This window comes from Trichosurus vulpecula, chromosome 1, assembly GCF_011100635.1.
Source record: "Trichosurus vulpecula isolate mTriVul1 chromosome 1, mTriVul1.pri, whole genome shotgun sequence".
In the NCBI taxonomy this organism is placed as follows: domain Eukaryota; kingdom Metazoa; phylum Chordata; class Mammalia; order Diprotodontia; family Phalangeridae; genus Trichosurus; species Trichosurus vulpecula.
Window position 1 is genome coordinate 129,543,683 of NC_050573.1, and position 16,980 is coordinate 129,560,662.

Here is a 16,980-nt window from a genome sequence, read left to right on the forward strand (position 1 = left end):
CTATGAGCAGATGTGATGCGGCAGACACAGCAAAGTTGTTTGGGTTTTTTTTTGCCTTTGTATCCCTAGAACTTAGTACAGTACTTGGCACATGGCAGGTGTTTAATAAGTGTGTATTGACTTACTTGATTGTGGGAATACGAAAGGTTAAGTTAGAGAGAATACAGCCTGAAGTGATAGAGTACTAGATCGGTATAAAAAACTGTTGGTGTTCATCCTGACTGCCACTAATTTATTGAGTAAATCATTTTCTTAACTGTAAGAAATGGGAGGAGGAGTTTTGTTTCCACAGAACTAAAGGTGTGCTTTCCTACCCTCTGCCACCCCAGCTTTAGCAGAAACCAGACCTCAAGGTCAGACAGGTGAGAGGTCAGAGGCTTGTACACATGCGTGCTTTTTGAGAAGGCAGTCAGGGGAATTAGAGAGGCCAAACTCACTTGAACCAGTTCAAGCTTATCTAGGATCTGGTCTTGGTCAAGAATCCAGGCCTACTGATTTGCATAATTTGCATATGTTAAAGAGAGAAAGTAGGGGAAGTAACAGAATACAGTTTAATCCTAAACTAAGACAAGGAAAATCTAATTAACTTCACTTTTGCTTCTGTATCCTTATTATCCTACCTGTATAAACTGTATAACCTAGGAAAACTACGTAAAAAATAAAGATTGTAAACAAACCGTAAGTCTAGCAGGAGTGGAGGGAATGGTTACCCCTGCTCCTGCAGCTGTATCAGTGTGTGTTCCCCTGAGCACTACACCCGTTCTGTTGAGGAGCATAATAAAATGCCTTCTTCTGCCCACTCTAGTCTTGAGTTTTTTGGGTGAGAATGGGCAAATCACATGGATCTTCCTAAGGTCAAGTGAAGGGAAGCAATAGGCAGCGGAAGCTTTCTGGGCTTACTTCCGGATCTTGTCTTGGGGTGTCCTGTGATCCCCACTGTGGTGTTAAGAGGGCTACCACTACGGAATTCCCTTGGGGAACCCTGTGGTCTGCACAGCCTTCTTAAGGGGATATCACTTGGGACTTCCGGCCCTGTCTTGGGAGACTTGTGATCTTACTGCCATCCTGAGGGGCCATAACTTGGGTCCTCCTTAGGGTCTGACCCCTAGGAGGCCCTGTGATCCCCACAGATTAAGCGGGGGGGCTACCACTTGGTTTTCCTATGGGAGTCCTGTGGTCTGTACAGCCTTCCCTAGGGATTATCACAGGGTTCTTCCTCAGGACTTTGGCCCTGCCTAGGAAGTCCAGTATTCCCCAAAGCCACGTGTTCTCACAATTTGGGGAAGTCCGGTGATCCCCAAAACCACGTTTCTCACATTAACCTTTCTGGGATTCCATTTCCTCACAAACAAAATCAAGGTGTATTAACTAAGTAATTAATTAATGAGATTAAATTACTTTAAAGCTTTCCACTTGGGGTCTAGGGAGCTCCAAGGGTTCTATGGATAGAAATCAGGAAGTACATGAATTTGAATGAGAAAAACTATTTTTCCTCCAAGACAGTTGGTTTCCTTTGTAGTCCTGTGTATTTTATTTTGTATATTTAAGAGCATTATCATGGGCAGGGCTCCATAGGCTTTCCCAGATTGCCAAATGGGTGCATATAAAAAAAGTTTAAGAACTTCTGCTTTAAATGTACCTTTTAGTCTATGATTCTGTGAAAGCATATATAGGTATAAATTGGTGGAAGCTTTTAAATGATATGTTGAGGAGTTTAAATCAGGAATCAAAGACAATAGAATTAATAAAACTAACAGAGAATTGATTCAGGTTCTGAAGCATAGAAATGACATGGTAAAATTGTGTTAATAAATTATTATGGCAAGTGAATTGAGACACTAAGTAATGTTAGAAAGGTTAGGTTGGTTCAGTGATCTAGAGATTAAAAACTATTATAGTAATTTTGGAAATAGGAACTGAAAAATCCAAGAAAGACAATGAAGAAAAAGATTCTCAAACTTGGTAACTAAATGCAGAAGATATATAGTAGGCACTCAACATTTTTTTCCATTCAAGGTAAAACAGAAATATAAAATATCACTAGGTTATGTGTCCAAACGTGTCATATTCCCTTATTAGAGTACAGTTTTCTTGTGGGAAATTTTGTATGTTGCCGAACAATTGCCATGGAGCTCAACAAAGAGTAGGTATTTAACAAATGTCTGTTAAATTGAAATTTTGGTGTGATGAAGAAAAGCATTGAATTTCAAGTCAGCGTACCTGGGTTTGAAATCTATTTCTGCTACAAAGGAACTTTACAGATCATCTTACTCTAGCTGCTTCAGTTCCCAAAGAAACAAAAAAAAAAAAAGGGGAAGAACAGAGTACTTTTTTATTCCATTCACACAGGCAATATATAATGTAGTCTATATTTGAATATAAATCTTTTGACTCCAACTCCAGTACTTTTCTATTGCACTATGATATCTGTGTAACCTTGGTCATTACTTTACCTCTTCCTTGGGCCTTATCTATAATATGAGAGAATTAACAAAGGTGATCTTCAGTGTTCCTCCCCGATCTAAATGCAGTGATCCTTTCCAGACTGAAGAAATGGTGGTACTAGGTATCTGTAGAGGGAAAATTGGTAAAGGATATTATTTTAAAACTTGAGCATAGTGATAACCTTATTTGACCTAATGAGTCTAACTTACATCCTAAGAAGTGATCACTTGTAGAGCATAAGCTAATTTAATATCAGAAATAACGCACCACATGTTTATAAATACTTATTAACACTGGTTAACCCAAAAGCAGGTCTTTCCAATACCCATGTGCAAGATATTTTTGACAATTACTCTTAACATCCTTTAAAATAAGTTTTATTCTTATTTTTCTCAATTGTTTTATTTTCAGCTCCATGTGGTGGACATTTTTCCTCTCCCAGTGGAGTGATCCTTTCCCCAGGATGGCCAGGGTATTACAAAGACTCCTTGAATTGTGAGTGGGTGATAGAAGCTGAACCAGGACACTCTATCAAAATTACATTTGAAAGGTCTTGAAAAATACTTTTCTTCTTTTTTTAAAAGTTGTATCTATAAAAATAGTCAATATTTTCTAAATAATTTCAAATTATAAGTTATGATGGCGATTTATATTTATGTAGCTTTCATTTTTTCTAAGTTTTCAGCATATTCTTAAGTTAATTTTCTGTGTTAAATGTTGCAGCAGTACAACTGAGATATGCATGTATGACCTTTATGCTTTATAGAAATGTACACTATTGAGTTATGCATCTGTGACCTTTAAGTTAATGAGTTTAGTTGTCCCATATTTTGAAAGGCACGTGAATTTTGCTCTGCTGACTTCCACGAGGCAAAGGTGTTGTAAATACATTCAAATCAACACTGTGCTTTAGTTTCAAATACATACATTCCACCTTACGTACTTAAAATTATCTGCCCTTCAAAAAAGCATGGATGAATCACATACTGTGATTATGGGAAATAGCATAGGAGTTCAACCCTCCATAGGTCAGGAAAATTATTCTAAATCATATCCCCTGTCTTGTTTTCAAATTGAAAGATGTCTTACTTATCCTACAGCCAGGTCAGTCATCTGGTATAGTAGGGAAGTTCACACAAACTAACAGCCTATTTTTAACTGTCTTTAAGAAATCAAACATTACCTAGAATCTTTTCACATAGACAAATCAGAAAGAAATCTCCTCATGAAATAATTTGTTTTTGCTTTCGATATTAAGGTGTTAATATTCATGTGTATAGGCCATGGAAATAATGATTATTGTACTGAAATGGCATTTTTTCACAATTGTTTACATTATTTTTAAGAAGTACTTTTATTTATTCATTCTTATGTTTTTGCATTGTACAAAGCAGTAGGTAAACCTCACTGTCCAATTTCTTTATAATGAGAATATTTTTTGTAAAAATCCCAAATATAATAGCAGAATGCTTCTGATTACATTTGTGATATTTTTAATCTATTGGTATTGGGCATTGGGCTTAATCAGAAATGCCTAGGTTCAAATCCCTTGTCAGATACTTACTAGCCATGTAAGTTGTGGCATGTTACCTAACTGTCCGTGTCTATTTCCTTATCTCTAAAATGAGGGGTTTTGACTTGATTTCCTCCAAGGTCCCTTCTAACCCCCAATCTATGAACCTGTGATCCCATATGGTAGGGGAGAGATTAGTTAATTTTTATTAAATTTGAAATGTCAGAATCTAGTGCTGTACAATCAATCTTAATTAAAATCCACATTTGAAATTTTCTTATGTTTAATAAAAAAGTTCAATTTTCAACTTAATATCCTGTTTGCAAGTATTATATGAAAATGGAAAGTAATTTACATTTTGTTTTACAAAAGACTTACGCATATGTGTACACAATACGTATGCGTATAGACACGTATACACATGTATATTGTCATATACATACATAATACACTGGTTTGCTCCTTTACGCTTTGCACGTTTCTTCACCTCTGCTCAGTGTAGTTACAAATAAAATCTTTAAGTTAGACTAGGAGCTAAAATCAACATGGAAAGTGATTCTTAAAGAATGCACTTAGAAGAGAAACTACTTCATAAGTGATTAAGGAAAGTAATTCAGGAAGTAAAAAGTGATTTCTATTTTGGGACACTTATAATACATATTCTCTTGTTCATGAAAATTCTCTATCTTGTTTTCATCTTAATTCTCAGTGTTCTCCTTAGTACAATAGTAACAGTGTGATGTTAATACTAGTAGTCTAATTCAGTTAATTCATCTAAATATTTATTTATTACCTATTATCGTTTCTCCTAGCCATAACTGATGACGCTCTGGAGCCAAATAGATAATTTTTTAATGTGACTTTTTCTGAATACATCATGTAGCCATCACTAAAGTTATAGCAGGATGGACTTCACCTGAACTAACTTCAGTCCAAGTTTAATCACAGATGAAGTAGTTCGTATAAATTAAGCTACCTACCATTCTCCTATATCATGATACATTTTTCTTTTAAACTTGCCCTTCCCTAAATCCCAACATATCTTGCCTTGGCTCCCATTTACTTTATGTTGCAGAATTTTGCACATGGCAACGTTAAAACGAAGTTCTATTACTGCCCCAGGGTGTGTGTCTGGATTCATTTTTAGTTCATTTCAGGTATAATTTCAGGCTCTCTTACCTTGGATCCCATTGATATTTCACCTTTAGAGTTTTTCTTGGGGACTTCTCTCCATTAGGGACAGAAATAGGAGGGAATAAGCATTTATTAAGGAAGATAATATCTGTCAATTGAGCCGATATATCAGATGCAGGTACTTTAACCTTTTTTGCACGAATTTTGTATCAGTTTCTAAGGTAAAGAATTTTCACTTTTCCCCTGCCATTTGTTCCCTGAATCCTTAAACTGGCAGATTTAAAATTATTGTTGTTCAGTAGTTCAGTCCTGTCTGCCTCTTCATGACCCCATGCAGCATATCACCAATACTGTCCATGAGGTTTGCTTGGCAAAAAGTTTGAGTAGTTTGCCATTTCCTTCTTTAGTGGATAAAGGCAAATAGAAATTAAGTGACTTGCCCAGGGTAGCACAGCTAGTAAGTGTCTGATTCTGGATTTGAACTCAGGTCTTCCTGACTCCAGGACCAGCAGTCTATCCACTGAGCCGCCTAGCTGCCTTCCAGAGGTTTGAACTAGCACATTCTAAATGGGAAACTACTAGGATACTTTATTTCATTGAGGGCCCCATACCCTTCCTCATGTCTTGAAATTTGACCAACTTTTTACTAAGAATGTTGTTCTGGTCCTTGATTGTATATCCCTAAACCTCAGTTTCCTCACTTGTGAAATTGGAATAATACTCGTACTACTCCTTCACAGCATTGCTTTGAAGAAAGCATTTTCAAAATTGAATTGCTCTATAAAAACAAGCTGTAACTAATAATTTCCCATTGAATTGTTATTGAAAATGATAAAACATTCTACATTTTCATCCAAGGTCTATACACGGAAGCAAAAATAACAAATTTATTTTTCCCTTTTACATGAAAACTTTCCTAGAACTTTAAAATAATCATCTCTCCTTTTCTCTTTATTGAACATCTCCCATTCCTTCAGTTATTCACCATACGACCTGATTTTGAGCTCTTACCATGCTGGTCACCTCTCCTCTTGACTTGCTCCAATTTAGACATACTACTCTTAAAATATAGCACCCAGAAATGAATATAATATTCATGATTTGGTCTGACCATTCTAAAGTACATTAGGATCACTTTCCATAGTCAGGGAATTTTATCCCTCATTGAATCTTATTTCCTTTTCTCTCTCTTCCCTACTACTTAAAACCACAGTTCTTTCTCTCTGGAACTGTCAGGTTACTTATTTAATCACGATCTTTTTGTTAACCCTCAGTCCTCCTCTTTTCTCATTCTCCCAGTCTCTCTTAATTTTAGTGCCTATCGATTGTTTTCCTAATTTTCCTGTACATAGCATGTTTGTATGTAGTTGTTTGCAAGTTGCAGCCCCATGAGATTGTGAGCTCCTTGAGGGCAGAGACTATCTTTTGGCTTTTCTTTATCTCCTTAGTTCATTGCACAATTACCAACACATTTTAGGTGCTTAATAAATGCTTGTTGACTGACTTCTGACTTATTTTTAGTCTCTCTGGCTGTGCCTACTTCCTCCACTCACATTTCTAAGCTGTAGTTCCCAAGTTCAGCCCAAATGTCCCACCATATGTATTGCTCCTTTATCGTACTCTTCTGTCTTATCACAGTAGAGTTCTAGTCTCTCTAAACAGATGCACGTTTTTTGGAGGGGACCTTTATTATTTTTTAGTTGTCTGGTCTTAAGAGTGTGTTAATAATGAAGATTAAACTTTAAAACAGGTCCATGTTCATTAATCCTATTTCTAATAACCTATCCTTAGGACAGTCTATGAAATCATTATAATCTCCAGGTAAAGGTCACAAAACACATACCATACACATGAAATATTCTGCCCAATATATCGTAATAACTCTTATACTTGACATATTGTAGCAAGATTTGAAACCAAATAATAAATTTTACTTAATTAAAAAAACAACAAAGCATGTCATTTGCCCTCTGCCATTTGAGAACTCATATTAGTTTGTTTGGAAAGCTTATGAAAATCCCTGAGAAGATAATTAAGAACATGGTACATTGTTATATGTGGTTTTAGAATCATCAAGAATAAACATTGACTATTAATTTTATTTTAAAGAAAAATGATAAAACTATAGTTCCAAAGCTATCTATTCCATACCAGTTTAGCACTTGATAAATTAATTTACTTCTAAGAAATGATACCTGTTAGTTGCGTTTTGAGGTGCTATATGATAATTTTAATATAAACAACAATAATGTTGCGTATTTATATGAAGTTGCAAAATGCTTCCTTCCCAACAGTCTTTTAAGTTATGGAACGTTAGTAGTGTTGTGACCATTTATAGAAGAAGCAAATGAAACTCTGATAAATTGTCTTGCCCATAGCCTTGTAGTCAGAGTTGAACCTTTAATTCCATGCCTAGAATTATTCTTTCACTGCATGTTGCACCATGAAAGACCAAGAGGGAAGCCATAAATATATTTGAGAAAAAATATAAATTAAATTTCAACCTATAACATTGTACAAAATATTCTACAACTGAGGCAGATAGTAACATCTTAATGAGTTGCTCTGGCCAAAGGGCAAAAACAATAGACCACCTGGTCAATCTGACCTTCTAGTGAAGAGCTTTTCTATACTCGTGGAATCCTTTGGCTAAGCCCTTACATTTGTCTTCATGTGACAGATGCATAGTTCAGTTCAGAGCCAGCCCCTCCTTTAAGTCTGTCAGTCCATTAATATGCATTTATTAAGCACCTACTATGTGCTGAGTACTGTGCTAGGCACTGGTGATACTAAGAAAGGCAGAAGACAATTCCTGTCCTCAAAAAAGCTCACAATCTAAAGGGGAGACAGGATGCAAACTATGTGCAACAAGTAATATACAGGATAAATAGGAAAAAAATCAACATAGGGAAGGTACTAGACTTGAGAAGGATTTCTAGTATATTTTCCAATATGTTGAATATTTCTATATCAAGAGCTTGCATTCAACTGGTCTAACCTTTTAGCACCCTGAGTCAACTCTAGTTTATGACATAATGTCTAAATGAAACTTGAATGGAAGACAAAAATTTAATATGCTTCGAAGACTAGATTTTGTCTCTTCTGTAGATAATGAAAAGTTTTTTTAAGTACTGTTATGCCAAATACAAAAGAAAAAGAAAAAAAAACCCAAACCTCTCAAAACTGTCTCTTTGCTTAATGGTTCTTAATATAGCCCATTTACAACATTGTCTCAGTTTCATACTTATAGAGTCATATCCTTAGATTTACTCTTCTCCATTTAATTCCTACTGCGGGAAGGTGTTGTCTCTCTGAGACCATTACTTTCCCAAGTCTGGGGTTGGGAGGAACTCATTTCTTTGATGCTTCTTGAACTAGTCAAAAGGGAAGTTATATTCTTTCTTATCCACCTTTCCCCTGAAGTCCAATCATCTCTTTTGGATGACCTGTTTTGTTTTTAAAATTTCTTTTGTTCTTTTATGTTCATAAACCGTAAAGAAATTGTCCCAAAACTTACTATCCTTTTCCTGCCTCAGAAATCCCCTAATCTCTTCCCCAAAGCATGCTGTTAGCTACTTAGGATAATTTACTGTTGTTTCTTCTTATCTTCTATCTTTCTTTTCTCATGACTTTTAAAGAGTCAGGACTACATTTGAGAACACAGTGGAGAATGTTTTATAAAATAATTTTATTACTAAATGGTAGGGTGTTTTTGTCAGAAAACAGCAACACGCAATGTAATATCATGATCTTTAGAATATAGCTTTGAATAAGAAATGTGTAAAGGTTATCATGAGGAATGCTGTATTCCTTTTCTTTCTATGCCACTTCTTATCATAGCTCTGTGATCAACTTCTTTCATGACCTTCCCTGAGTTTCCTTGTTATTCCCTATAATTTTAGTTCCTTTCCATAGTTGTTTCCTTTATAAAGATGTACTCTCACAAAACAAACAAACAAAACCTTTCTCTCTATTACTAATTAAGGTCCATACGCTATTCAATATAAAGTCTCTCCATATTTCAATCTAAATTAATCCCTGGCTCCTCTTACATACATTCAAAATTAGTCTGATCTTAGCTAGTTGGTTATTTGAGATAGGATGCTTCAGGATGGTGCTTAATTTTTAATACCACAAATAGACTGGCAAACCAAGTAGCTGGAATAACAGAAATCCATAATTCATGGATTCCAATAACACATTCATTTCAAGGATTAAGTGTCTTCCTGTGGATATCCCTATGGTCCTATTGTATTTTCTTCCACCCAGAGTTTCATTTAGGAAAAAAGCTGTTTGCTTTGCTTTCAAAGATAGGAGTAAACTAAATTTGTGAAATTGTCTTTTCAAAAAGGTAGGCAACCACATAGACCTATGCTAGAACACTTGCACACACATAAAAGCTAATATTACAATTACTTATTTTTTAATGTTTATGCATTTCTGCACTTATTGAAAACAATGACAGAATAATTTTGATTGTTAAAGGGAAAACAGTTAAAGTATAGCTTAAAATTTTTATCTTAGGGCTTTTGTATTATCTGTATGGATTTTCAATATCATAAAAGCAGTAAGGAAGGAAGACCATTTTGTTCTGCCTTAACACAGAGAAAACCTACAACTGATATCTACCAATATGAACCCATGATACAAAAAAAAAAAACTACATTTAAAACACCCAAAAGCATGTAAAGGTCATTATTTAAATTTCTGAATAAAAACAATAAACTCCTACCCCAAATAGATCAGAAGTCAACACATAATATATGTAAAGATCAAATACATTAAGTAAATTGAATTAAAACTTTCCACATTAGAAAGCAAGCACAAACAATAAGTACTGTGTAAGAACATTTTCACTATTAGTGGTGATTAAATATCAATATATTTAATGTGTAAAAAAAATTCAGAGCACAGTATATTAAAATAAAAAATTCATAGTAATAGCAAATGTGTATGTATGTATAAACATACATATATACATATATACATATATGTATGTATGTGTGTGTGTATATATATATATATATACACAGAGAGGGAGAGAGAGAGAGAGAGAGAGAGAGAGAGAGAGAGAGGGAGAGAGAGAGAGAGAGAGAGAGAGAGAGAGAGAGAGAGAGAGAGAGAGAGAGAGAGAGAGAGAGATTCCTTAAGACATTATCTATCATTTAGCATGATAGGATTAAGGAGAACTGTGAAAAAGTGAGGTTCAACTATATACTCAGTAGTCATTGATAAGTTTCATTTACACATAACTGTTAATCAATGTTTCATTAAGTCATTTTAATATGGAATCTTAGGGACTAAAGAGTGCTGAAAGAACTTTCAATTTTAGAAGGAAAAATACTTAATTAGAATAGTTGAAAATGTGGAAAATGAGTATTAAAAATACTAGTTAGGAAAATCCTCACTTAAATAGTACTAAACAGTGCAGCTCAGATTCTGCTCAAATACATTTAGTTTTGGGTTTTTTTCTGATAGAATTGCTCTTGGTACTCATTGGAGACAGTGGTGTGTATGTGTGTGTGTGCGTGTGTGTGTGCATGCACGTATGTGCGTGTATGTGTGTGTGTGTGTGTGTTATGTATGTGTTAAACAATTCCTCTTACATTCATACTTTTTGTTGGTACCTTTGTAGAATTATTCATGTAAACAACTGCAAACTGTTTTTCAAATAAAGAGTTTAAATTTTGTGAGATGTTCACATACTATAGATATTGATACATCTTCTTGGACCATATTAAGTCCATCGATGAAGTTTAATTCAGAGTGGACTGTGCAGCTTCTTTGATGGTAGATGCTGCCTTCTCTAGGTCTTTTTCAGTTTGCTCTATTCTCACCACAATTCTAATAGTAGGAGGAAGAAGAAGACTTTTTCTCTTGTTTTTTCAAGTAATGTGCCAAAATTAATGCAATATTTCTGTTCATGTATTGATCTACATATTCTCTGAAGTAGCTTGATATCATTCTCTTGAGATCCTGGGTTCTCTTCTAGTTGTAGGTGAAATGCTGGCGAAAATGACTTGCCTACTACTCTTAATCCATAAGTGCCTTATATGGCTTTCTGAATTGGTTTGCACTTCTTTCTCAACACCTGAAAAATTTTGGATTTTCTTCTATGATGTTGAGGGCCTCAATAGCAGCTGCAGCTTAAATAAGGGAGGTGGAGAGGCTGAAAAGCAATATCCTTGACCAGAAAGTCACTGATGGCCAATTACAAAAGATCTGCCGCAGCAAAATTCTCCAGTGGAAGCTGGGAATTCTCCATGTTAGCACTGATAAGATCAGTGTCGTCAATATTTATCCCAAAATGTTCAGTGACTCCTCGGCCATGTTCTCCTAGAACTCCAAATTAAAGGCTTTCCTCCAAAAAAAAAATTCTTGCTTTGTACTTATATTTTAACTTGACCAATCGTGGCAGTGGAAAAATAGATCTGGGATTCATATGCAATCCTTCAGCTATAATAAACCTTCAAGTTACATGTGCCTTACAAGGATTCCTCTGGTCTTCAATCTCTTCTTCTTTTAGTAGGCACTCCAGGTAAAACATGTCATTATACTCAAATACCTTAATGTCACTATGAGATGCTTGTAATTCCTTCTGAAGAGCAAAGCTGGCAACTCTGTGTACAAATACAATATCCCACCTTTTTGAACAAACTGGAATAGCACTAGCATTTGTGGCAAATCCATATGAGTGCATGATAGCTTCCTCAGTTTTCATAACCTTTTCTAGATGTTCTTCTAATTCCAAATGAACATCAAATGTGCCATAAAATCCTCTAGGCCCTTAAGTCCCAACACCATATTTTTTAGAGATGCTAAGGCTACCTCCTTTACCCTACAATTATCCAAGAGTCCAAGAAAATTAAATGATGCAAAGATTATACATTCCTTCCATTCATCACAGTTTTGGGGCCTGGAAGACCTGAAACAATGTTGTAGTTAAGAGCAGGATGATCGTTTGAAACAAGAGATGCAAGAGGTTCTAGCTGCCACTCCTCAGTCATTTCTTCCTTTTCATTGGCTTTAAGGTCAAATCGTCCCTCTAATTAATATGTTTTGGAGAAAAGATGTCTGATTTTCTAGAAAATTAGAATTCCTTCCAACATCAAGTGGTAGTCAAGAGCCTCATACAATGCCTGAACCATCTCCACCAACACCCCCTGCTCTCTAGCCATCGCATAACAATTACTTATTTTAAATGATTTTAAATTATATGTTTAATTGTGAACACTCATATGCTACATTAATAATTGCTTCCAATTAATTATAATTAAGCTAAAGTCTTAACATCATTTTTTTCTTTTATTATTTTTAAAGGAGTAAAATAGCTAACTTGTTTTAGCCTACTGTTGTGATTTGAAAATGACAGAAAAAAATGACAGTGCAGACTCCTTGAAAACCACTTACATATGGAGGATAATTATATGTCTATAATGTACTTATTAATAATTATTACAATCAAATAATGAGATATTTGAGAGGTACATCTGGACTTAGTAAAGATAGATTGTTGCATTGAAGGCTCGAAAGTTTGAGACTGAATTTCTTCTAAAACCAGTAATGGGCTACAATTTGACACAGAAGTTTAACCTTTACAATATATTCTATTCCAATCTTCCCCTTAATCACAACCCAATATTTTCAATACTTTGGGAAACTGATACTTGAAAACTTAGTTCATGTATGAGATTAGGTAAAAATGTTAAACTTGGATTGTTTTCCATATTAAAAATCTGTGAACCAGATTCAGAATGTGGTATTCTTTTAAAATGCATAGATGTTAGTTAAGGAGGGAATAACATGTTTAATGATAATAATTCAATAAAGGAACCCATGAAGGAAAAAAAATTCTCATTTCTAATGTTTAGATTTTTTAAAATATATGGGATGTGGTCTTAAAATCAATTATCTTGCCATATGGTTCTTATACACATTTAGTTGTTCTGGAATTTCCTAATCAGGTAATAAATATAATTTCCAGATCTCATGATAAAAGGTTGATTTTTTTTTAAAAAAAGGACAAAACGATGATTTAAGAGAACTGCTTGGGGAATGAGAAATGTCTATGTAAACTCTTAGAATAATCATTAATAGTATAACAGTAATAGTTATGAATTATTTATTAAATACTGGGCACTTTTGGAGCTCCAGGGATTCAAATAAAGGCCACAACAGAACTTGTCGTCCAAGAACTTACATTCTAATTAAAATGTAAAATATAAAGAAATAGATACAAGCAAGATGGATATAGAGTTAAATGGACCTTAGAAGAGAAAACTGGGGAATGAGGAATAACACCATAGGCTTTGGGTACATTAAGTGTCTTCTACAGGAGGTGGCATTGGAGCTAGTGACAGGGAAACATTAATCATAGAGAAGAAATACATACATGGTTTTAAAAGAATTAATTATAACATTGCTTATGAAAAAATATTTTTGACATTATTGCTATGAACTTCAAAATAAATTAGGTAAATTTGTAAAAAAATAAAATAACATACATGTTAGAATTTTAAATTAGAAAGATTAGAAAATAGAAGTGAACGTTTTTGTGTGTTCCTTTTCCATTAAACATACATTCATATGTAAGTCTCTTATATCTTAGATTTCAGACTGAACTCAATTATGATGTTTTGGAAGTTCATGATGGGCCAAACCTTCTGTCACCTCTGCTTGGATCTTACAATGGTACTCAAGTCCCCCAGTTTCTGTTTAGTAGCAGCAATTTCATCTACCTTCTATTTACAACAGACAACAGTCGTTCTAATAATGGATTCAAGATTCATTATGAAAGTAAGTACTCCCCAAAATTCTGGCTTCATTGTGCCCATTCACTTCTCTTTGCAATTAATGTTACTGTTCTGTTATTGTAAATTTAATGGAATTTTATTCACAAACACTTCAGTGTATTCAGAATATCAGAATGGTGTTGGTTTGCAAGATACCCTCTATTGAATTCTCCTACACACCCAAATTTCCTTCCAGGTTGTAGCTAATGTTTGTTATAAATGGTAGAAAATAACAAGAAATGACATGATATCAAAATGCAATTTTAAAAATTTTCATACATTTGCATTGTGTATAGTTCAAAAGATCAGATAATAGAGAGCTAGGAGGCAACTTCAGACTAAGCAGTGAAGTTATGAACAATGCCTTACACTTTTTTTATATCTACTCTTTAAAGTTCAGTCATCCTTATGAAACATCCTTTTATGCTTTAGCTTTCATTCAAATGAAAAAGTAGTATTCCTATTTAAAATAGGTACCATTAGTGTTCCCTAAAAATAATGGAAAATGACTAACATTTAAAAAAATTTAAATACATTAATAAGCTGTCGTAGCACAAACCTACCTGAACAAATAACCCACGGAGCTCAAATAAAATGAAAGGAATTCAACTTTGAAAGTTACAGGACTGTGTTGATAATTTTTTTAAAAAACAATTCTTATTTTTCCTTAAAACCATATTCTATTTCTATGTAGGTATGAATATATATGTAGATGTAACTATATTTAATATATATACTATGTGTAAGTCAGTATAGTACATGCACAGTAAGATGTATACTGTGTGTAAGTCAGTATGTCTCAGAGGGATATGATGACATATTTGGTTTAATATAAATTGTAAACACAGACATTAACCTATCTTATATTCATTTTCCCCATGTATAAGGGCTAGGAAGAATATCTATCTAGTACAATGTGTAATGAAAAAGAATCTGCTCTACAACATACTAGACTTGTGGTCATCTAGCTTTGGCTCAAAAACTTCCAGTAAAAGGGATATTACTAACTCCTGAAGTAGTCCATTGCACTTTGGGATAGCACTAATAAGGAATGTTTCCCTTACAAAAAGCCTACACTTGGAACTTTGCAACCTTCTTCTATTGCTTCTCATTCTGCCCACTAAAACCAAGAAAACCAAGTCTAAAACCAAACTCTACCAGACCTTCAATCCCCCAGAAAGCAGTTGTGATACCTCCTTCAATTTTTTTCTTTCCCAGGCAAAATAACCTCACTTTATTTAAGTAACCCTCATGTGGCACTGTCTTTAAATAATTAATCTCACTCCTCCCTGATAAGACCATCCCAATCTGTCATTAATAGCTTCTTCTTTTGGCTTTCAGAATATTCTTGTAGATTATCTTGATTGTACTATCCCCTAGAGGGAGATATCATTGACTCATCTTTTTAAGTACAAGTTTGTTTTTCAAAAATTCCTAAGGTTGGATTTACCCTTTATATGAAATTTGATTTCTTTATCTATTACTTTATCTATTACTCTAGACTGGTGCTTTGCTACTGTCACTTTGGTACTGGACACCAAATGGTCAAAAATCATTAGCCCTGACTGTCATAATCCCCTATACTGAAGGTTTGTCTTCCTAAGAAGCTGTTATCAAGTATCCCCAGCAGTCTGAAAATTTTGTCTTATTCGATTCCCACAATTCAGTGCCCATTCTGGACTTCTAAAACAAAACCAAAATATTTTCTCTAATATGCCACTGACAGAGTTGGGGCAAAAGGTATAATGAATAACTGACAAATATATCATAGTATTTTTAGCTTAGTTGTCAGATCATTCTGCTTTTCTTGCTTCTCAAACTGATGGCTTAGTTGCCCTTAGTGGACTCAAGGGAGCAATCGGGGCAGAGTTCTTTAATTCTCTGTAATACAGCTTTCCAGTCTAAATATACCCTATGTTACACATTTAGGAATCACAAATACACAGGTAGTGCCACCAGGAACAATAACGTTATGGTACCAGAAGGGGTGATTATTTACTTTGTGAAAGGTTATCGGGATTATTTTCTATAATTTTCCTTAAAATGATTAAATTCCCTAGTAAATTAAAATTTTGATTTACAGTACATTTTTTTCCCAGGAATAGAGATCTATATGAGGTTGTTCTAGATGATTAATTAAAGCACAAATTCTGAAAGCTGGAAGAGATTCCAGCATCTATGTTCTTCAACCTGTCCGTAAAAAGAACCTCCACCATATCTGACAAGCGGGTCTCTAAAGTTTCTTTCTAGTCTGTGATTATGCCATTGTACTGTGTAAAAAAAAGTGCTTTCCGATGTTATTTTGTATATATACATGTGTATATGTATACAGACACATACATACACACATATATTTTCTCTAGCATGACTATATAACATATATATATATATATATATATATATATAAATCACCTAATTGATATGTTGATAATATTTTCAACAAGCATTTAATAAAGCATCATTATTTTCCAGGCCTTGTTATGTACCAGTAATAGAAATAAAAAGCTAAAAGCTAACAGAGCAATCTCTGCTTTCTAATGAGTTCTAATGAGAATACTAATATTACATTTGTTTAAAAATTAAATTATCCATTTGTTAAAATGTAGAAAATAATGACAAGAAGAGTATCAGAGAGAAGAAAAAAAAGTTAATCTGCTCAATAGGAGAGAAATATTTAGCTCTCCCACCTCTGTCTCTATACATAGCTACCTTTCTTCTCCCTTCCTTCATTCTACCATACACACAGTCTTCACCTGCTCCTCAGCTACAATGTAGTAAATGTCTAACAAGAGGCTTGCATACACATACACAAAATGTACATGGATACATTTTTAAGTTTAAACTGCATTATCAATATTTTCTCCATCACGTTCTTTAGTCCAGACAACCCAGACAACAAACAAAGCCTAGAAAACAAAACAATATCTCGAACACTGAGTTGTAGAGTTTGCAGATTTCAGAGATGTAAATGGTAAAACTAAAAATTTAACAATTGGCTCTGGTAGGAGCTGGCTCCAGCATATTCCTGCTGCTACCTCTCTCTATTCTGCATTAGGGTGTCTGAGAGGCATTTATAAGTGTTGGTCTGGGCCTAGG

The 16,980-nt window shown here is 34.3% G+C and overlaps 1 protein-coding gene and 1 pseudogene across 3 annotated transcripts in view; one reads left to right on the forward strand and one right to left on the reverse strand.

Annotated features, from left to right (window-relative positions):
- Nucleotides 1–16,980, forward strand: part of CSMD3 (CUB and Sushi multiple domains 3) — a 1,625,828-nt gene that overhangs the window by 1,064,926 nt on the left and 543,922 nt on the right. For all 3 annotated transcript variants that reach the window (XM_036758935.1, XM_036758944.1, XM_036758952.1), the window contains 2 exons: nt 2,857–2,995; nt 13,701–13,888. In XM_036758935.1, coding sequence (XP_036614830.1) covers nt 2,857–2,995; nt 13,701–13,888 — 327 coding nt within the window. The remainder of the gene's footprint in view (nt 1–2,856; nt 2,996–13,700; nt 13,889–16,980) is intronic.
- LOC118854752 lies at nt 10,849–12,270 on the reverse strand (annotated as a pseudogene).